This window comes from Pezoporus wallicus, unplaced genomic scaffold (genome assembly GCF_028554395.1).
Source record: "Pezoporus wallicus isolate ANWC-B61680 ecotype Strahan unplaced genomic scaffold, APGP_CSIRO_Pwel_v1 contig_6897, whole genome shotgun sequence".
Lineage (NCBI taxonomy): Eukaryota > Metazoa > Chordata > Aves > Psittaciformes > Psittacidae > Pezoporus > Pezoporus wallicus.
In genome coordinates this window covers 244189-265513 of record NW_026636510.1, presented here as the reverse complement: position 1 = coordinate 265513, position 21325 = coordinate 244189, and the positions used below count along the sequence as shown (strand labels likewise).

General features: G+C 40.9%; 1 protein-coding gene across 3 annotated transcripts in view; it reads left to right on the top strand.

Annotated features, from left to right (window-relative positions):
* SENP5 (SUMO specific peptidase 5) overlaps window positions 1-21325 on the top strand; it is a 42346-nt gene that overhangs the window by 5464 nt on the left and 15557 nt on the right. Inside the window, exons 2-10 of one of the 3 annotated variants that reach the window (XM_057400393.1) lie at window positions 1986-3555; window positions 6964-7069; window positions 7221-7368; window positions 8003-8050; window positions 9949-10026; window positions 13329-13466; window positions 15156-15239; window positions 16633-16683; window positions 16774-17874. In XM_057400393.1, the coding sequence (XP_057256376.1) occupies window positions 2601-3555; window positions 6964-7069; window positions 7221-7368; window positions 8003-8050; window positions 9949-10026; window positions 13329-13466; window positions 15156-15239; window positions 16633-16683; window positions 16774-16884 (1719 nt within the window). In that variant the 5' untranslated portion in view covers window positions 1986-2600 and the 3' untranslated portion in view covers window positions 16885-17874. Of the gene's footprint in view, window positions 1-1985; window positions 3556-6963; window positions 7070-7220; window positions 7369-8002; window positions 8051-9948; window positions 10027-13328; window positions 13467-15155; window positions 15240-16632; window positions 16684-16773; window positions 17875-21325 lie in introns of those variants that run through there. The other 2 variants (XM_057400395.1, XM_057400394.1) reach the window with 2 other exon arrangements.

The following is a 21325-nucleotide window of genomic DNA, read 5'->3' as shown; positions in this document are numbered from 1 at the left end:
AAGAGTGATGACTCCAAGTAATTCAGGAGTGTTCTTAAAACCTGGCCTGTATATTGCACAGTTCCTGGGCACATATTGTTGAGGCGGAGCAGCAGTGAAACCATGACCTTCATGTATGTGCTGTGCTCTTCTTAGAGTACTCAAGACTTGCTGCACTGGCAGAAGCACCTGCTATATGTGGCTCTGCTCAGAATGATGTGGGTTTGCTGGGTTGATTTGTTTTACCTGAATGGAAATGTGGCTGCAGTGAGCTGTCGTAGCAAGACACTGGTTTGGCTGATGTTTCCTGGGGCCACTCAAGGAATCTTTTGTAGGTACTGTACACAATAGGTAGAAATGTAGAGTTTGTCACATTAAAAAAAAAAAATAAAAAATCCAGTAGTAAACTGGATCTAGTATGGAGAAATATGTAAGTGCTGAAAGAGCAAGTGTGAGAAAGTCGGCATGATTAGATGTTATGTCTTGATTTTTATGATAACTAAGTTGCATGGTGACTAGTAGAGGGTTACAAAAGAGCTGGACTCTACTGCAGTGCTTACACTGTTAAGCTATACTATCTTGCACAGCTCTGTCAGTGGAGGTAGCCAGGTTCCTTTCTAAGGACTGTTTCCTCTGTGGTAGGGATACTTTATCCGAGTGCTAAATGATATTCTTCATCCCCTCTGCATTTCTACTCCCCTCTCACTCTTCCACAACAACAATTAATAGAGGAAAAAAAAAAGCCACCTGATGTTTGTATCTGAGTAGAGTGAAGAATGCAGCAGAGCTTCTTAAGTCAGACTTTAAATACTCTAAATACCTGGCTTTGCAGGTATCTAGCATTCGTATTTGCCTTCAAAGTCCAAGTGTTAATGTTTTATTTCCACTTATAGGCTCCTTTATTTTCAGCTAGGTGATGCTTCTGTGTAATGCCCAGGACAGATGTGGCTAAAGGAAAATTTGTTATAATAGTCTGTAAGTCAGAATCAGTTGGACAGAGGGGAGCAAAGTCCATTTCTGAATTTAAGAAAAAGAAAAGCTGTTGTAAAATATAGATGTGAGATGTGATGTACCTGGTGAGTCTGGGACAAGTCACATGAAAGATCCTATGTTATGTGTGCAGCTGGTGCTTTCCCCTTGTGTTCCTGGATTCTTCTACCTTTGAATTAATATTTTTAATTATGTAGTGAAGGTGAATAGATACTACTCTGCAGGCTTTACACTCCTGTCTAGTCTCTTATTGCACACTTACGAGATGCAGGTTTTTAGTGGGGAAAGGAATTTTAAGCTGATTAACTGGTGTCCTGAATTGATATTGCTTTGTCAATGCAAAGATAAACACTAATTATAGAAGGTGATGGTGGTGTTGCCTTGTGGAGTGACCTGTTACTGCAGATAAGGAGGAACTGTTTCACAGAGTAAGCTGTGTCATTCTTTATCTAGCCAGAGAATCAAAATTTCTGTGGCAGCATGTCTATGACTGTTCCGTTAAGGGAAGAGTTTGTGTGAGCATAAGAAGTGTTATCAGGGTACCTGCAAACATCTATTGCACAGGAATATGTATTCCCTCTATACAGTACTGATGGAATCAGGTACCTGCACACACTTGTTGACTAACTTGGACTTCAAAGTTTTGTTTTTCAAAAGCTTTTTGAGGCAAGATAGTTAACTGTGCTTGCTCTACAGCATGGGTATTGAGAAAGATTTAACCTCAGGCCAGAAAGTCAGAAATTATATACAGGGAGTATGGGCTGGGTGGGGATTACCTGTTTATTGCTTTACCTCAAGGGAAGGTAAATGAGAAGAGCCTGTTTATGCACCAAGCCATTGCAACTATTGCTTCTTTTCCCTCTTGTTGCAAGTGAGACTGTCCTAGGGAATGTGGCACTGTGCTTGGAGGACAGGTGGAATTTTAGATAGGCATGTTGCCTGAGGAATGTGCCTTAATGTTTTGCTATTATGTTACAGTCAAGGTAACTCTGAATTCATTTCATTTACTCTTTCAGCTGTTTTCAAGATCAAAATGCAGCAGAAAAATGAAAAACTGCAGGCAACATTTGCTCTGGAAAAGAAGTCAGTTGCTGGCCCAGTCTAGAAGATGGACCACTGGATTTGGGGAGCTTGGGAAATACTGCTTCCAAAAGCAATTTTTCCTAGCTAAGAAGAAAAGACACAGTGCTCAGCTAATTGTGAGCTTAAATCACAACAAACTGTACAGAAGACTGCAGTGCAGAAGGAAGGCACTTGAGCTCCAGAGCAGGTGGGCTCTTGAGGCGCCTCTAAATGCAGAAACCTATCAAAAGCCTGCTACTGAACCGTACAGATTTCCTCGTACTGAGAGCAAAAAGATCCTGTCCCTATCCCAAAGCCAAAAGCCCATCTGGAAAAGTAGTAAGAAAACTCAACAATGAATTCTTTCAGAGTGAAGATCACTTGAATGAAGAATTTGAAACTGTTGCAATTCTTAATAGCATCTCTGGCAACAGCCGTTATGTCTCATGTGGTACACTGGATGGTGCTGCCTTACCTGTAAAGAAAGGTAGTTTTGTATATAGCAGGGAGGAGAGCAATAATGGTAAGGGCAACAGAGTCCTCGTAGTTTTAAACAACTGTAAAAGGAAATGGTGTTGAAAAGGGAGTGGAATGGAACTTGTGGACCCTTGACAACTATAAAGAGGTCCAAATTTAACCATCATACTGTAAAAAAGAGATCTTTATTTATGATGCATAAGAAACTTTCTATGGTTAGATTTCGCTATAGAATTATAAAATCTCCACAACTTCGAGCAAGAGGCAAAACCTGCAAATTGAGAAAAATCAAGCCAAGGTGGGTGAAGAAAGTTAGGGGGGACCATCCAGAGACGCTTCAGAGAGATTTTGAAAGTGGATTGTGTAATTGGCTTTCCTACTGGAAATCTAAAAGTAACCGTGTTTGGAACCGGTACAGCTTAACAGATATGAACCATAATACACCCAAATCTTTAGGTGAGGAGAGTGAACCATGCACACATGAGGTCCGCTTTACACAGGATGCGTTACCATGTGCTGAGCGGTGTTCTGAGGAGCCAGAATCCAGAAGGCCTGATGGCAGTGCAGATGCTGTCCCACCAGAACTGCATGCTAGAGCATCTCCAGAGGCAGAGACCTTGCAGCAGGTGGAGACCAACGGGGCTGTGGCAGAGGAGCATTGCTCTGACATTTTCATCTCTGTGACAGGAAAAGAAATTTCTGTTTCAGGTCAAGATGATGCTGAATCTAAAGAGGTTATGGGTGTAGATGGAATGATACTGTCGCAATCCTCACAGGATTCCGATGTCAATCATAATTTTTCAAATGGACCTTTATCCATGGAGCTTGCACAAAAGGAGGACAGCCCTAGCCAAATGGAAGTAGAAGGCTCCTTAAACCTGGACATTTTTAGTGCAGAGTTACTAGATCACCCTTACTGTAAAAGTCCTCTTGAGGAGCCTTCACCAGAAAGCACACGACTAAAATCCGGAACTCATAAAGGAGGCAAAAGGAACAGTCAGAAAACTTCTCGGGTCGCTGATGAGCAGTTGGCGACGTGGCTTTGTGGTACACCTTTTTACATACCTTAGGGCTTCTAGGAGTTTCTGAAAACTGCTGGATTTGTTGTGGAGTTTACATGTTGTGTTGATTCCTTTATTAAAATGGTTTCTTTTTGTGAACTGTAAAGAGTACTTACCATAACACTTAATGAAATGAGGCTGCAAAGAGGAGAGCTGCATGAAGGGAGGACAAATCTATGCTTATCTGACAAGCTGTTTTGAGGGATAGTTGAATAGTGCCTCTGCTTCTTTTGTTTTAGAGAATACAATGTAATTTAATTGGAATCTTTATGAAAAATTGTTGATAAGCATTTTTAATGTCTTTTATCATGTGGTTCAGATGATGATAAGGGGTTAAAACTACCAATGGTATAAGTGGTTGACAGTTATTGCTCAGCTTGGTTTTTGAAAAATCCCTGGTGTTCCAATACTTCCAGCCTTATCTTTTCTTCTCTTGCTCTTATAGTGCAACTAAATCACTTGATGAATCTCAGGTTTCAATAGCCAATAACATATTATTCATTGTCACTTAGTTTTCTCTACAATTGTTCATAAAGTAGGCTTAATGAATCTTATTAGATAACATTTTTCAAAAAGGCAAGGATAGTCTTAGCAAAGGTTCAGCAGAAAGACTGGAATTTTTGTACTCAATGCTGAGCATGCGGTTTTAGATAGTCTCTTTAAAGAGGAACATGGTAAAAATAGTAATCAGTGTCTTATTTATGTCTAGCAGCATACCATACACATAGTATGGAACAGCAAATTAACACATTGTGCCACCTAGTACCATTAATACAATGTTCAAGATCAGTGGTTTTCTGGTAACTGAAGTATTCCTTTGGAGAAATTTGCTTCATAGATTCCCATAAACCTGAAGCTGGTGTTAGTGTTAAAGGGATTGTTTGAAGTTTGATATGCTCTGATTTTTCTGCAGACCTTTTGTCCTTCAGTTTTTCAATTGATCCTTTAAAGCAAAACATCAGGAAGGAGATATTGAACCTCAAAAGATGGTATAGCTTTCCACATCCATATCTGCAAGTTAGTATGGGATGTGTTTCTCTACGACTGGCTTTACATGATCCAGCAAGGAGCAGGCACTATGTGACAAATGGAGAGAAACTGTGGTACCATAGTGAACGGACCACTTCTGCAGTGGAGTTTTAAAGTTTGTCCAACAGAAAAAGATATGTGGTCCTTCCATAACAGTCAAGAACCAAGACTCTGTCAGATTGGCAAAGGTTACTGTTTTCCAGGCTGATAGGCAGTCATATTCCTGTTCAGAGGAGGCTCGAGTAACTTAAAAAATTAAAAGGCAGAAAATGCACCAAGCTTTCCCACACAGTAATGTTTTTCTTACCTGGCTTCTGCATGAAGGTAGGTGAGACCAGTTTCCATTTTCTTCAGAGTTGAGGGTTCCTCCCTGAGGATTTAAGCCACGTCTACATTACGTACTCATACCGATTGTATGGCTCTTCTTGAGTTTTCTCAGCTGAAAAGCTATAAAAAAGAATTTTAGCTTTGGTATAACTATGTACAGGAGTTCTTGTATTTTTAGGAATGTTAATAATTAACTGTACCCTAAAGATACTGCTAACGTAGCAAGAGTTGCTAGGGTTGATGCATGAAGCACATGTAAGTGTTGGGGATGCTCTCAGTTTTTCAATTTCTGTGCAGCAGCTGGTCTCAGATGTTAATGGGCTGCAATATTTAGTGCATTCTGATGTGATATTTGTTATCATACAGAGCTCCATGGTGAATCCTGTTTATGATGGGTGTCTGATCATGCACTAGGTCCAAAATTTGTATTTTCCTCCTTGAGTTACTCAGTTACACAAGCTAAAGTGAAGTCAGAGCCTAGCTAGCAGTCTCCCAAAGCTCTGCTGCTGTTAGTTGTAGCTACGAGAACAGTCCTTCCTCTGGGTGTATGAATAAAAAGCTTTTAGAAATTAGATATGCTGAAAGAGAATAAGGTACACTTATACGCCTTAGGCATCGTCTATCTAGACTTCTAGCCAGAGTGAGAAATATCCTTCCTGTCGTAGTCTGCTGAGATGTAAGGGGTAAAAGTTGTTAGGCAGCTGTGTGTCAGTGTTGTGAGGAAGGTTATCTTCCCATCAAGAGTACTTCCTTGTTGTCTGATCTCTCTTCAGTCCTCCCTTCTTCTGTCATGCATCCAGATGTACTTCTTGCTATACTTCACAGTTTTTCTCAGCTTTTGGAGTTTTGTTCTTGGTCTCTCTTCTTTCTTTTCTAATTCTTTTCTTACTGTTGTTCTTCTGGCACTTTTTTATGTCACACGTTTCTCTTGTCTTGCTTCTTCCCATCATGATATTCAAAAGTTTCCAGGAAATGTTGTTAAAGTCTTAGTAAGCAGATAGCTGACCATACACTGTCCAGCGATGCTCTCTGCCATCATACCCTGGCTGGAGAAGAGCGCTGTAGTTTGGGTTGGTGTGATATCCCTGGACTCTGATCTCAGATCCAGCGTTCTGTATACAAAAGGTGTGTTTTCTGCAGCACTCGAAAATTAATTTTCAGAAAGCTGGACAACTTGTTCTTTTTTCCCCTATTCACTAGCAAGTGTTGAAATTCTGTTTTCCATTCTATTTCATTCTTGAACTAGTTTTGGATGCTTGGATGGAATTTATGTCTCCAGTGTTCCAGTCTTGTGGTTGAGGAAAACATAATCTATTTCATGGCTTTTTAGATTCCTCCAGCATTCATCTCTTCATTATTTCCTAGTTTGTATCTTTTGTTTCTGGTGGTACAGCTGCCCAGTGCTTTCCCAGGCAATGGCAGGCTGACACGGCTGGCTGTGTCACCTTAAATGCCATCCCTAGGATGCAAGGTTGAGTGAGTTAAGCTTGCTGAGAATCTGTCTGATGCCTTTTCTGTTTGCTACGGTGGCAGCAGAGGAACTGAACAGACGGCAAACTCTCTGCCAGCCAAGGCTGCTTACATCTGAGAAGAGTAATTCGCATACCATAAGGACAAGATACTGGTTTTTCAATGAAAACTGTTGCAGAAACTGATGGCTTTTCCTGTTGCAGTAAAATTATTTAAGTTGCTAATTGAAAAAGGCAGGGGTGTGGATTCTCCTAGTAGCACTGGTATAATTAGTTTGATGAATATATGTGTGTATATGGCAAGAATGGGGTCTGATCTTTTCCTGTGGAGATGAGTGATCAGATTGCTGCTTTTTTTTATTTTTGTCCTCCTTCCCTCGCTTTTATTTAATGTTGCCAATTTGAGTGCAGTTTTCTTAGATATATACTTGCCATGTGTGGTGCTGTTTGTTGGTTGGGTGCAGAATGATTGTTGCTCATACTAGGAAGAAATGACTGCTTTATTGGAGTAGTGAACTTAGAAGGTTCTTTTATATGATTGCACTTTCATTTTTCTAATATATTTGAAGGATTCCTAGATGAAGTTATGAAGAAGTATGGCAGTTTAGTACCACTGTGTGAAAAAGATGTCATGGGAAGATTAAATGAAGTCTTTAATGAAGATTTCTCCCATAGGTGTGTAGCACTATCTAATTTTAGACTTTGTAAAGGACAGATTGCTTGCATTGCTACTGCATGCTCCATGTCTAACACCTATCAGAACAGAAGTTCATTTGACATAACCTTGATGTATGGTTTTTTTTCTACCTTTTCAATCCTGTTTTAGAAAACCTTTTATTATGAGGGAAATCGTGAAGTATCGGGAAAAACATCCAAAAACCTCCATGTGCAATTTCCGGGTCTTCTATAATAAGCACATGCTAGACATGGATGATTTAGCTACACTGGAAGGCCAAAACTGGCTGAATGACCAGGTCAGAGATGCTTGATGTTTATGTGCTTCCTTAACCTGTTTTAGCCCATTAATATTAGGATATTAGTTGTTTACCTTCTGCTACGTTATAGGTGAACTGTCCTTACTGTACACTAAAAGAAGTGGTGAGCAGCTTTTACAATGGCAGGTGCAATAATAGTGGTTATGAGTCTGGAAGATGGAAGGTATCACAAGTGAACTGTTGTCTTTTGAAGAAACCATGTTGCACTATTTTGAGAAAATTGTGGCTACCCATAGAGGTGTTAGCACCTTCCCCCATCCCCAAGCTTGAGCAGATAACAAACAAAAGCGGGGTGAAGCAGCAGCCTGTGGCACACAGTCAAAATCCCATGAAGGCTGCAGTGCCCATGGCATGCACCAGTAGACTTAAATTGACTTAAACTGCATTTCAGATTAAGGTAGACCTAGAGCAGCTAGTTACAGTCTCTCTCTGTGCCAACCACGATTAGTTCCAGAGTGCTTGTCCTTCAGACTGCACCAAAATCACTATAATTGCTCACCTCCTTACTGCTGTTTTTTCTGTGAAGGGTCCTACATTTTATGGGAACTTATGAACTTACTTGCAGTTTACAAAATTACTCTGTATGTATTCAACTATTTACTAATTCCTACAGATAATTAACATGTATGGTGAACTCGTAATGGATGCAGTCCCTGAAAAGGTGAGGTTTTTTGTTATTATGCAAATGTACCTAGTGAGAGATTTCGAGAGAAGGCTGAAACATTGAGTATTTCAGCTACAGAACTGAGATTTAGCTCAATGATGATCTGAGTGGTTCTGTTATAATTTGTTGCTATCTGCTACTCAAATTTTCTTCTCTTCCTGTGCTGAAATACAGTTTTCAGCGCTGTTGCCCTTGTTTCAGGAATTTATTAGATTAGCTCTGCAGGTGATCTCTGTGGTAGGCTGATGTTACTAATGTACCTGTAGAAGACAGGTGACCTGTTTTTGCTTATCCCATGCTCCTTCCTCCCCTAGTGCTTTCTGTCTCCAGCTTTTCTGCTTCTAAAGTGCTTTTTCCATGCCCTTGCTCACTAGTCTAGTGTTTCAGGTGAAATTTCTGATGAAGATGAATTTCTGCTGAGATGACAAACCATGAATTGTAGCATCTGAACCATGCACATGTGCTGCTTGCACTTGTCCACCTGCCCACCTTGTAGTTGTGGGGCTGTAACGGCTCCAGCTGTGTCAGCTGCCTGCCTAGTGAATCTGAACTGGTGCTAGAGCTGCTTGGTTCCTTGGCAGCAGTGACTCTACAGGACTCTCTTTGGTTTGTGCATCCTGAACAGAATGCTTACTGCTTCCCAGCTTTGGGGTGTAACTGTTGGTGGCAATTGGAAAAAAAAAATAAATCAACCCCTACCTTCTCTGTGACTAAATTTGCAGCAGTGGCAATTATAAAGAGCCATCTGTTTACCAGGAGAGCTGAACAATTTTCAGGTGAGACCACAAAGGAAGAACCAAACAAAGCCATTTTTAGATGAGCCCTGCAGAACGTAACTCTTCAAATCTTCAAGCTCAGAAAAAGCAGTGTTGTTGCTTTGATTGGTGGTGATGGTGATTCTTCATTAGTATTCTCTATACTTCCTGAGTGTGTGCTAGGGTTGGGGTGTTGGAGATTGTATCTGTTTGCTTGTGTCTGCTTTTTCTTCATAGTGCGTAATTGAAATCCTCATGGGAGATTTGGTGCTGCTACCTCAGAATGTGGTTTTGAAGTCTGTTGGCATAGTTAATGGGTGTTAGACTGTCTTTTCAGATACTGAATTTTCTAACATTTTTTCAAGCCTTCTACTGCCTCTACAGTAGAAGAATTGTTTAAAACAGATGTTGCAGATTTCCATTTGTACTAATCTGTTCCTGTAATTGCAAGAAGCTAATCACAAGGAATAATAGTGTTAACCTGGAGCTAAATATTTTTTTAACATAAGCATTCATTTTTTGCCATAAATTTAGGGCTTTACAACAGTTAGTTTGTATACAAAGTATACTACATCCCTCTAGTTACAAAACGAATGCAGAATACTGGTTTTATCCAGAGCTGGTCATAGTAGTTGAATACAAATGATCATGGTGTTGAGTTGAATTTAATAACCATTTTGATCAATTTAATTTATTTTTTTTTCAATCTCAGCGCTTCCAACAACTAAAATCACAAAGAACTCTCTTTCCGTCACCCCCAGTTTGACAGTCCAGTGTTCTCTTCCTTAATTCCTGTAAAGAACAACAAAACCTGCAACTCCTTATCCTGGTGTTCATCTTGCAAGTCGATCCGCAATAAAAAATTAAACATGATATGCCTGGAGATACAAAAGTGTAAATATAAATACTGCAGTGGCTCACATCATAAATTAGATGGAAATAAGTCTTGCTTTATTTGCTTGCTGAAGAACAGCAATAGTTTAGGCTTGGCAGAGCCTCTGTTTGTCCCTACCAGGGTTCTGTTTCTAAACCTGCATTAAATATTGCCTCATTACATATTGTTTTGTATAAATTATCCTGGGGGAGGGGGAATGATTGTGCATGGATTTCTGTGCTCATTCCTTCTCTTTCTCTTTTTAGGTTCATTTCTTTAACAGTTTTTTTCATAGACAGCTCGTAACCAAAGGATATAATGGGGTGAAACGATGGACTAAAAAGGTATCCTTTAGCTCCATGTCATCAATGCTTTGGTTCTTTGGGGCTGGGTTGAATCACTAACTTGAATTTACAAAGTGTTATTGGCAAAGGATGGGTTTGCAGAGGAGCTATACAAAGTGGGCAGGGGTTAATAAAAATAGTTGGGTGGCATTATTCAGTTAGTATGGTTGTGTTGTGAAAATGTACTTTGAATGGCTTATTCTTCAGTGGTGTGGTAGGTTATCTCTTCGTGTATGTTCATGCAGGCTGTTAATTTAGCTGCAGGAAATGTCTCTTGGTGCTCCTAACAGTGCCAGGTACACTAATCTACAGGAGAGCAGGCTTAATTCTGATTCTTCCTTTTATTTCAAACTGGGATTGTTTCATAAAATTGTTACTCCTGAGTAACACATACAGGTACTGAAAAGCAGAAATTAGAGACCCACAGTTAATAAGCTGAACCGCTGTTTGCATGAGAAGAACAGAATTCTCCTTGCTTTCCAGGACCCATACCAGGTCATGGGTTGTGAGATTTTCTGAGGCAGCTAATACAAAGAGCAGTACTCTTTTATTTTTTTTTTTTTTTCTTCTGTGAATGTTTATCCTTTCTAATATGGGAGATGAGGCAAAACTAATCAAGGACCATGTTTGAATGTATGATCTTTCTACAGAAGCACTTAAATAGCACACATCTGTGAAATGCTAGATATGAACTCATTATCCAAATATAAAGTCTATTCATATAATTTATTAAAATCTCTTTCAAGAGAGACTGAATATTGGTGCTTAATATTCCCAGATACTTTTTTAATGTTCTTTTTCTCCAGCAACCCAAGTTTTGCAAAAAACCCCAAAGTGAAGGTAGATTCTGGAAGCACAACCTGTATTCCTGTCACTGCTGAGGAGGGATGAGATGAGAGCAGGGCAGTTGTTCAGGCATTTACACTTAAATTCCTGAAGAATCTTGAAAGCAAGAATGAGAACTAAGCAGTTTATACTGGAAGGTTTCAGTACACTGCTTTGTCCAGCAATATGCAATTAAGGGGAACTTGTTTCTGCTTTTTAAACAAACCAGAGTATTGTACCACGTTTTATGAATGTTCTCTCCCAGGATATGGGAGGCCAGAGCCCAGTAAGACATGCTCTTCTGCATCTAGCTGCAGTGGTTTCAAGGCTCCTGTTTGTGTCTCACTTTTCTGGCCACTGATCAGATTGGCTCTCTTGCTCTGGTCCACCCTCATGTCAGCTAGCTGACTGCGCTGTCATGGTGAAGCAAATCTAGGTTGCCACCATTCTTTCTGCACATCAGGTCTTAACTGAAGACCCTTACAGCTTCTGGGTTTTTTGACTTTTCTGCTACAGGTTTGCACACCTGCAGCAATCCCACAACTAGGGTCACATGAGGACCCTTGTGTTTAGCACTGCTCTGCTGTTGCTGGACATCACAGAAGGTGTGGTTCATTTATCTTATTCCAGTTTTCCTTTATGGGCTCCACTTGCTGCTGGGTGACATCTCTTTGCTTCCCTCCAAGAATGATGGATCGTTGTGTAGCGAGTATGCTGTAGTCTGGTCAGGAAGCAGGTTCTGCAGATGGGAGCAGGGATTGTCAATGTTTGTACATTTGGAATACTGTTCTGAGGAAGGCTTGGCTGATAGCTGCTATGAATGCTCGGACATGTCTTCAGCTTCCCACTGTTACTCAAAAAATACACTTTTCTCTCCTACAAACGACCTGTCTTTACCAGTGCTGCAGCAATTATGTACTGTTCAAATTGCACAGTGCTTAAAAAACAAAGCAAAACAAAACAAACATGGAAATCTTCCCACAGGATGAGTTTGTTTAGTTCAGTATTCTATTTTAGCTTATTTTCTGGACTGTACCATCAAAAACCCAGTAATTAGATGCTCGTTTCAAGAGGAGCTGGGAAAAGGAAGATCATGAAAGGCCCTGGCTTGGCTGGCTTCCAAAAGCATAAGGACTCATCTGCCACACAGACACTGGGGGTGTTGCATCTGATCTACTTGTTCTGTACTTTAAGACCTTCTCCCTTGTTTGCTTGCCTGTGACCACAGTACATCTGCTACAAAGTTAAGTTCAGGAAAGGATGGATCTGCTCTGCCTTCACTCTCTCCTTTCCTGTGCTCACCAAAGCATCATGCACGCCTCCTCTGCCTTCATCTGACAAGGCACAGAACCTGCGTTATAGCAGAGGAAGACAAACTGCATCAGCTTGCTGGTTTTGTAGCATGTTTGTAATCACCACTGCTTCATAGAATCATAGAATGGTTTGGGTTGGAAGGGCCCTTAAAAATCATCTAGTTCATCACCCCTGCCTTGGGCAGGGACACCTCCCACTAGACCAGGTTGCTCAAAGCCCCATCCAAGCTGGCCTTGAACACTGCCAGGGGTGGGGCTGCCACAGCTTCTCTGGGCAGCCTCTTCCAGTGTCTCACCACCCTCATAGTGAAGAAATTATTCCTAATATCTAATCTAAATCTCCCCTCTTTCAGTTTAAAGTAATTTCCTGTTGTCTTATGAGTACATGCCCTTGTAAAAAGTCCCTCTCTGATCAGCCCGTTTGGGTACTAGAAGGCTGCTCTGAGGTCTCCTTGGAGCCTTCTCTTCTTCAGACTGAACAAGCCCAGCTCTTTTAGCCTGTCTTCATAGGAGAGGTGCTCCAGCCCTCAGATTATCTTTGTGATCTCCTCTGGACTCACTCTAATGGGTCCACATCGTTCTTAGGTTGGGGGCCCCAGAGCTGGACACAGTACTTCAGGTGGGGTCTTGCAGAAGCAGAGTGGGGGGGAAGAAACACCTCCCTCGACCTGCTGGCCGCACTTCTTATGCTGCAGCCAAGGATTCAGTTGGCTTTCTGGGCTGCGAGTGCACACTGCTGGCTCATGGTGAAGTTCGTGTCGGCCAACACCACTGAGACTGTCAGCTATCCATGGTGCAGCTCTCACAGAAAACAGTGGTGCTCACGTGGCAAGAGTGTCATTATTCAACCCATACTGAGGCTCAATAATATTACCATCATGACTCGAGAAATCCTACTTGTTAATGTACAAGACGAGCAGGATTTTGTCACAAATACAGTAGTGGGTATGATACTGGGCAGGGCTCCTTAGCCACTTTGTGTGCTGTAACTGTGTTTTTGTGAATGCTAATAAGCTTTGTATGAGATAAACATGAAGAATGTGGTGAAAGAGTGGAGCGGGCAAAAGAAGACTCGAAGGGTGGTGGAGAAGCAACTGAGGTATGATTAGTCTGTGCTGTGTTGTACCTGTGGAACTGTGTCTAATACATTGTTCTTCTTTACAGGTGGACTTGTTTAAAAAGACTCTCTTGTTAATTCCTATTCACCTGGAAGTCCACTGGTCCCTCATTACTGTGAACATCCCCAATCGAATTATTTCATTTTATGATTCCCAAGGCATTCATTTTAAGTTTTGTGTAGAGGTAAGAGTGACAGCTGTGACTGCAAAGTTTGAACTGTTTTCTTGAACAAACCAACCCCTCCTTTCCTTTATCTGTTCAGCCTTAAATTTTAAATGCAGCGAGTCTGTTGTTGTCCTGCCATATATTAAATGAGAATCAGCTTGTCCTGCTAAAGAGTCTGAAGAACAGACCTTGAGGGTCACACCAGAGTGGGGAGCTGAGACCGGATTGCCTGTTGGCTAATAAGCCTGACTCTGAAATCAGCACACACCTTTCGTGGCTCTGTCTTGCCACTTCCACAAAAAGCAGGGACTCTAAGCCAAGTGCCCCAGGGAAGCAGACAAGCCAGAAGGAAAGTAAAGGCAGTTCTTTGAACTGTTAAGAGATGCATGTTTAGGAAATGATAAATTGTGGTAATGATAAATCCTTTTTAGGGGAGGTTGCCTGGGTGAGAGAATAGGACTGAAGATGCTGTGGTGTTGTCCAGTGGGGTTTATGTGTTGCTGTGCTGTTAACACCCTGTTTCCTTTCTCCTCTGTCTGCATTGGTATGGGGTGTGTACCTCCAATTATAAGCCAGCAACCTTTCAGAGCTGCAACCTGAACACTGGAGTTAAATTACCAGTTTTTCTGGTAAGCAGTAGCCAGGAAATTTTTGCTGGGACTAGTAAATTGTAATGACCCTCTTACAAAAGCTAATTTTGTCAACTTAATTGCTTGCTTGATGCAGCAGCCCTCTACTTTTAACTGTCTGTAGTTGTTGGCTTACAGAAGAGTAGTAATTATTGTACCCAGGAGAGTTCCCAGCTAGAACTTCTGAATGAAGATACTAGTTTCGAGCTGGCATTTGCTGAGGATGAAGCTAATGTTTATTCTGGGAGCAAGAGACCTCGTGCTCTCCAGCTTCTGAACTTGCAGCATAAACTGGGGGTCCCTCTCAGCAGCCCTGGAGTCTCTTGCAGAGTGGCCTCTCCCATTCTGCTCTTGGCAAAACATTTGCACTTAAATATCTCACAAATATGAGACACCTTTATTCCTGCTCTTTCTAGTGGAAGGGGGGGCCAATACCTAAAACTCCACAGTGATCCACCCACTGAAATGATTGTTAGTGTGGTAGAGTGTGTTTAAATTGCGCTATAAAGTACCAGCCTGTTTACAGAGAAATAGGATTTGCTTAACCCAAGACCATAGGCTCATTTATCTTGCTTCCTTTTCTTTGCTTGTGTCAGACTATTTTTTCTTATATGTCACTAAAACTCTTCCCTAGAGCTTTGTTGATTAGCTGCAGAACTCAGAAGTATTTTGTATTGAGATTCAAGGAGGAAAATGCTATCGTATCACATGTAAGGGTCTTGGTGCCAGCCAAGTAATCCAGGAGAGAACACATGCCAGACTGTGCTGTGTGTCTCTGCATGTGAGAGCACTCTGACTCTCTGCCCCAGTGCCACAGCTAGCCTAGTATTAAGTATATCAGTGTACAGCAGTGCTGGGGCATGTTGAAGCTCCCTTGACAGACCTAAATGAGCCTTGATGGTAAAAGGCATAATACCCACCAGAGTTCTTTACCTCTAAGTTGGAGCTCATATCCTGATGCTTAATGCTCACATGAAGTTTGTTCTCATTGTCAAAAAAAATACCAGCAAAGATGTCAATGTCTCTTATTCCGTAGCTGGTGAATAATATTTTTGCTTTTTTCCTTTCCTTTTTGAAGAATATTCGAAAGTATTTGCTGACTGAAGCAAAAGAGAAGAATCATCCTGAGTTTCTTCAGGGTTGGCAAACGGCTGTTACAAAGGTAAATGGTAGTATTCAATCTCTGGAGTCTGACTTCCCTTAAGATATTGGGAGGCTGCTTCTAAACCCGAATATTTATGCAAGTAGTAAATTGATTTATGCTGATCATGTGGAGGGTGCTAGAAGTAACAGAGTTGGTCACACATGGGAGTTAGAGCTCTGTTGCTCATTCAGCTCCCACCAGGTCTGTAATACTTTCCGCAAGTGACCTGATGATCTCAGCCTAATCTCTGGACAATTAAATGTCTGTGCAGCAAAATCTGTAGCTGGTGCCCAGGCTGGCACGAGATCAGGCACTGAATGAGCTGAAGACTCAGCTTCCTCACTTCTCCCAAACAACTGTTCTGAATTATGCCACATTGATGGGACTTGGTGAGGGAGGGACCAGGCTAATGTTGCTGCTGCCTATATTTTATATTTGCTATGGATAGAGGGCTTTGGTCTCCAGGGCTGTTTGTGACACGCTGTGTTTGATAGCAAGTAAACAAAGTCTGACAACTGTAGAAGGGAATAACTTACTTGTGTGTAGTGTAAATGAGGGAATATGTGATTTGCCTAGCCATACCGTAATGGCTCCAAGGATATCAAACAGGTCATTGCACACTAGACATACTCCCAACAGCTCCTCCTCGCACAGGTTTATTTTTAGATGCTGATATAATCATTAAATGATTCCTCTCTGCACTCATGCACACCCTGTGCATTCAGAGTTTGTCCTGCATTCTATGAGGTAGAAGATCTGGGAGTTGAGGAAAAATAATTACTTTTACTCTTCAAGTGTCAGAGATATAGCAGCACTAACGAGTGGGACTTTTTAGCTCCATATATCAAAATTGAGCATATTTGGAGAAATAATGAAGGTTGAAAGTTATCGCTCGAGACTGCCTTGCTCAGTCCTGTTGCCTGGCAATGTATCACTCTTAATGTTCTTCAAGACCCTTTGGTGTGGCTGGAGGAAGAAAGCCACTGCTGGTAGCGTGGGTGCTGAGATTAATCTTCCTCTAGGCCTGTATAACTTTGCTGATATAGTTTGGTCCTGTGTAAAGCAGATAATGCTGTACAAACATTTATTTAAACTAATTAAGGTGCTGTTCTGTGTAGGTCGCTAAAAGACAATAAACTTGAAAGAAAGATTTGTAATTTGTGTTCTGTCATGTATTATATATTTTTCTGAATGTTAGGTGTTATTCTAACAAGGTGTTGAGTGTCACCTTGCAAAAGTTGGGATCAGAATAAGTAATTACAGCTCCAGTTTCTTGTGCTGCAGAACAGCTAGCTCTGAGAATGAGCTAATTTCGTTATGAAAAATCTACTTTTGGACTTTAAGCAGGAGTCAGAGAATAAAATAATAAGTAGAAATCTAACATGTCTCTTCTTACTTCTTTTCCTTTTAGTGCATTCCACAACAGAAAAATGACAGTGACTGTGGGGTTTTTGTGCTCCAGGTAAGAGTACTGCTTTTTAAACATTAGTGGCCTATATTGTTAATATCGTAAATGCCCTGTTTTTCAATCAAAACTTTTCCTTTTCCTCAGTACTGCAAGTGCCTCGCCTTAGACCAGCCTTTTCAGTTCTCCCAGGAAGATATGCCCCGAGTGAGAAAAAGGATTTACAAGGAGCTGTGTGAATGCCAGCTAATAGACTAATAGAATGCAGCCAACCTAATTTCTCTGGCATTTCTGACAAGTTGCAGCTGGTGTTTGTGTACTTGAATTTCTGAAAACTTCCGTGAATTTTGAAAGATTCTCAGCTGAGTGGTATGGCCACTTGTTACCTCAATTTTTTGACACGTTCTTTAACTGGCAGAAGATAACAGAGCTGCCATAAAATATCCCTAATGTCAGTTTGGTTCCCTTATGTTGTTTCCTGTATTTAATATTTATTATCTCAGCATGCATATAGGCAAAGCATGCAACTAAAACTATAAAACTGTAGATTTGGTGCACCTTTGAGATGTAGCTAGAAATGACAAATACAGGTGAATTTGTCTGGAAGCATAAAGATGCATGATATGTTTTCTGATGCAATAATGCTTTGAATGTATCAAAAAAAAAAATAATCCCATAAAAAGAACAGATAGAATCTGTTTGGTAGTTCCATTGTCCCTGTTGTGGCTGTATAATACTGAATCACTTTTTAGGGTGGCTAAACTCATCTACAGGTTCAATTTGTGGAGACCCCTTTTCTAAATAGTTCAAGTTGCTAATAAAGTTTGCTTTGTTAACATTTATCCAGTGTCATTATCAGCCTGTCCCTGTAGATAAAAAGCAGACTTTGCACAAAAAAGCTTCAGCACCTGTCTGTATAATAAAAAGTACAAAGGTGTTCAGTCAGTCTGATTAATGGTATGTTCCTATATGCTGCAGAAGTCTCCATGATGTGTGTATTAAGGAGAGTTATAAAGCTGGCCCCGAAGAGTCACAGCTTAGATACTGAGATGAACTCCTTGCTGTAACTGTTTAAATCTCAGATGACTTTCAGTCATTTTTCAGTTCCACAGTATGCAGTGAAATGTACCATTTCAGCATCTGTCCCTTCAGCTCTGTCTTCAAATGAATTTCTGTCAAGCTTGTTGTCTTTAACCTCCTATTCGCTTTTGCCTTTGTTCAAATATAAATTAATTCATTTCTGCTGCATCTGTTGTTTTATTGTCTCAGACACCCCTACTTTTGTTTGCGATCAGTAGCACAGATGAGTCTGGTTGGATATAATAGAACTTGTGGTGGGTGCTGTACAAACACAACAAGATTATGTCATTCTGCTCTGGAGGGGCAGGAGGTGGCAAGTCTGGCAGCATTGTTGCACTGGGTAGGGATGAGTGAGAGCAGTGGATCTTGAGACTCCTGGGTTTTCACCTTGGTCTGTAAACTATGATGTGCTCATTGCTGAAGAGAGCTGCTTTTGTTTGAAGGGATGGTTGCATGGGACTGCTACACCAGCGAATGTCTTTGCTGTGTTTTTCTGCCAGATAAAGAAGTGAGAGGAAAGCTATTTTCAATGCTAAACATCATTTGCTGCACAGTTTCACATTGTGTCCGTCCATAGCCCTGACTTCTGATGGAGGAAAACCACTTCGACTTCCATGTCTTGCAAATTAATTCAGGTTTACACTAATCCAGGTGCAAATCCCTTCTAGATTACAGGAAGGAGCAGGGAGAAGTGAGGGAGCACCAAGTGCAGTCAGGCTGGGAGGTGGAAGCAAGCGGTGTTGTGCTGGAGAAGGAGGTCCTGTGGTATCCTTGTGTGTTCCCACTTCCCCTTGTTGGCAGCTGGCAAGGACTGGCTTAATTTAGCAAGATAAGAAAGGCCTAAAGCGCTCAGATAATTTAAACAAGGAACTTACTGAATCAGAAATAACTTGAAGACTTAGATGGACTAAATGTTTGTTTGCCCATTGTATGGTGCAGAACACCCTGCTGCATACGGTTTGTTTGTGTTTCCCTGAAGTGTTACTGATACAAACAGCAGCACCTTCTTGGGGCGAGTGACTGTGAGCAGTGCAGGGTGACTTCCATGGAAACTGAAACTTGGGATGTACTTTCTTACGTCCTAGGGTAGAACATGCAAGCCAGTGCTTTCATTCTTATCTTCTCTCTGCACTGCTATCACATGAATGGTCCAAATGCTAACACAGCCATGTGATGGGATCAGCTGAACTGTTCCAGGCTAAAACTAATGCAGCCAAAAGGCTGCTGTTAACCCAGAGTAACTTCAGTGTGACTTGTCGCTGAATGTGCATACTAGTGTGAATAAAGAGGGAGAATTGGATGGCCAGGAAGAGACACAAAAGTGATGCCAGCTTTGGATGCATGCAATAGAAGCTATATCCTCAAGCAAGACTCCCTGCAGAAAGGGAGTGAAATACAGAAAGGGAACTGCATAAGCAAGTTGCATTTATTTCCAGAACTTAAGCTGTTTGGTGAGGAAGCTTGAAAGGTGTGCTGTGACAGTGTGCCAGCGCAGGAGATTCAGTGCTTCCAAGGAGGACATTTATTTTTTGTGGAAGTTGCCTCACTGATGGATATTTTTAATTGCTTGGGAATGTGCTGGAGCACTGGACCACAGGTAGTCCTTTCCTGAAGCTTGGTGCTTGCTACTGGTTGGTAGGGATCTATCTTCCTCTATATAAGAAGTTGGAAGGAGTCTTTAATCGTGATCCGTATATCAGTGGTATCAGTAAAAGCACAATGAACTTTTGGTTTGGTTTTTTTTGTTTCTGTAAACTTTGTGTTTAATGGGAATGTGGATGCTTTGAAGCAAGTGCATATGTGTACCAGATCGTTGGAGGGGAGGGGAGCTTGCATGTGAATCTGCTGTCTTGTGAATTGGAGAACAGGGTGGGGAAACATGCATGTTGGAAAGTACTTCTTATGTGCTTCCTTGTCATCTAGAGGTTTGCTGACAAGTGCTACAGTTGGTTATGGGGCAGCACAGAGGAGCTACACTTGAGTCTCCAGCTGTGAACACCCCAGTGAAAGACCTCTGGAAAAAAAGGAGGGGAAATTGAAAACAGAGCTAATGCAAGCAAAGTATGTTGGTGCAGGGTTGAAATTAATCACAGGCAGTGAGAATCTCGGATTCTGTAATGGCGTATCCTGTGAAACTGGACTAATTAACTCCTCCTTGAGAATGTCTTTGATGCCTTAAAGGAGATGGACTCCATAATCTGTAGTCATTTTACTGGTTCTTGAAACATTCAGAGCTATGTAGAATGTTTTTATTATGAGAGGCGCATTTATGTGGATGTAGTTATGGCTGTTAGCAATTCCATTTAATGTGATCTTCAGAATTTCATAAATCACTCTGAACTGGTTTGGCTGATGCTTAAATTTCACGACTTGTTCTGAAAAGATTGTCTCACTGTGCTGATTTATACAAATAGTCCAGAACTGGTAAAGCCTCCATCTTGTGCGCAACAAATTTAAGCTACCTGGGCTATAACAAACTTCAAACACAATTGGAAATAAATCATTACTTTCCATTTTGTTTGTTTTAATCTGTAGTTTAAAGTGACTGTGCAGCTGATACAAATAAAAAAATGCAAAATGTGGCCTTGGTTCTTTAAGGTAAGTAGAGAGATGCCTATTGCTGAGCTGTTAGATACTTGCACAGTGGAGGCTGGACCTTTGTACTATCTAATATGCTGTTGCTTCATTCCACATGGCCCTCTTGATTGTGAAGTCTGAATGTTTCACTTGCACTGATTACCGAGCCAGACAGGCTTACAAAGAGGAGTTGGCATGGGTTGCATCTCTAGCGTAAAGCTTAACCTGCCTTTGCTTTCTCAGAGTTTTGATTGGCATTTTCTACTGTAGCATTTATTCAAGTCAGTGTGAAAACTTAAACCTTGGGAAGTGATGCAGACTTAACTCCACCGAGCAACAACTGTGTTTTTTGGGTGTGTTCTTGCATCTAATGAAGTCCATGTTCCTGTGAAGTAATAAAATAGAGTTTTACCATAAACACTATTTTCTATCAGCAGTTTGGCTTCCTTTTAATTTTAAAAACAATTGATGTGATGGTTGAGGGAACGTTTGTAGCAGCTTATTTTGGCATCTATATTATTAGGAGAAGCCTCTCCAGTTGATCAGTTCTATAACTGAACTGTACGCTAATGATGCTCTCTGTTCTGTAGTATCACAGTGATACAACTTACTGTGGTTTGAGTAGTGACAACATACAAGATTTGAGATGTTGCATATTGCATAAATAAAGGTGGAAATCTTTCATTAGACACTTTCTACTAAGGTGGCATTTAAAAAACACAAATCTGTCAACAGAACAGGTAGGACTTAAATTGCTTTTCTAGATCAAACTAAATTACTGTCCTCCTTGTATTGCTTATTGATTTAGCTGTGTAACTATAGAGTTAAGTCTTGTCTGTGTTGAATTTTACAAAGCTGTGCAGCTTGTGAATTTGTGATAATGGGGGGAATGAGGGCTCAGTGAATGTCTCCTTAAGCTATTAATCATGAAATTGGCAACATCATTGTCTTTATTACATTCATAATTTTAAATCCTATCATGGAGGAGGAAGCATGGATGCTTGTTAAATATATTCTTCAGTGGAAAGTACTAAGAAATCAG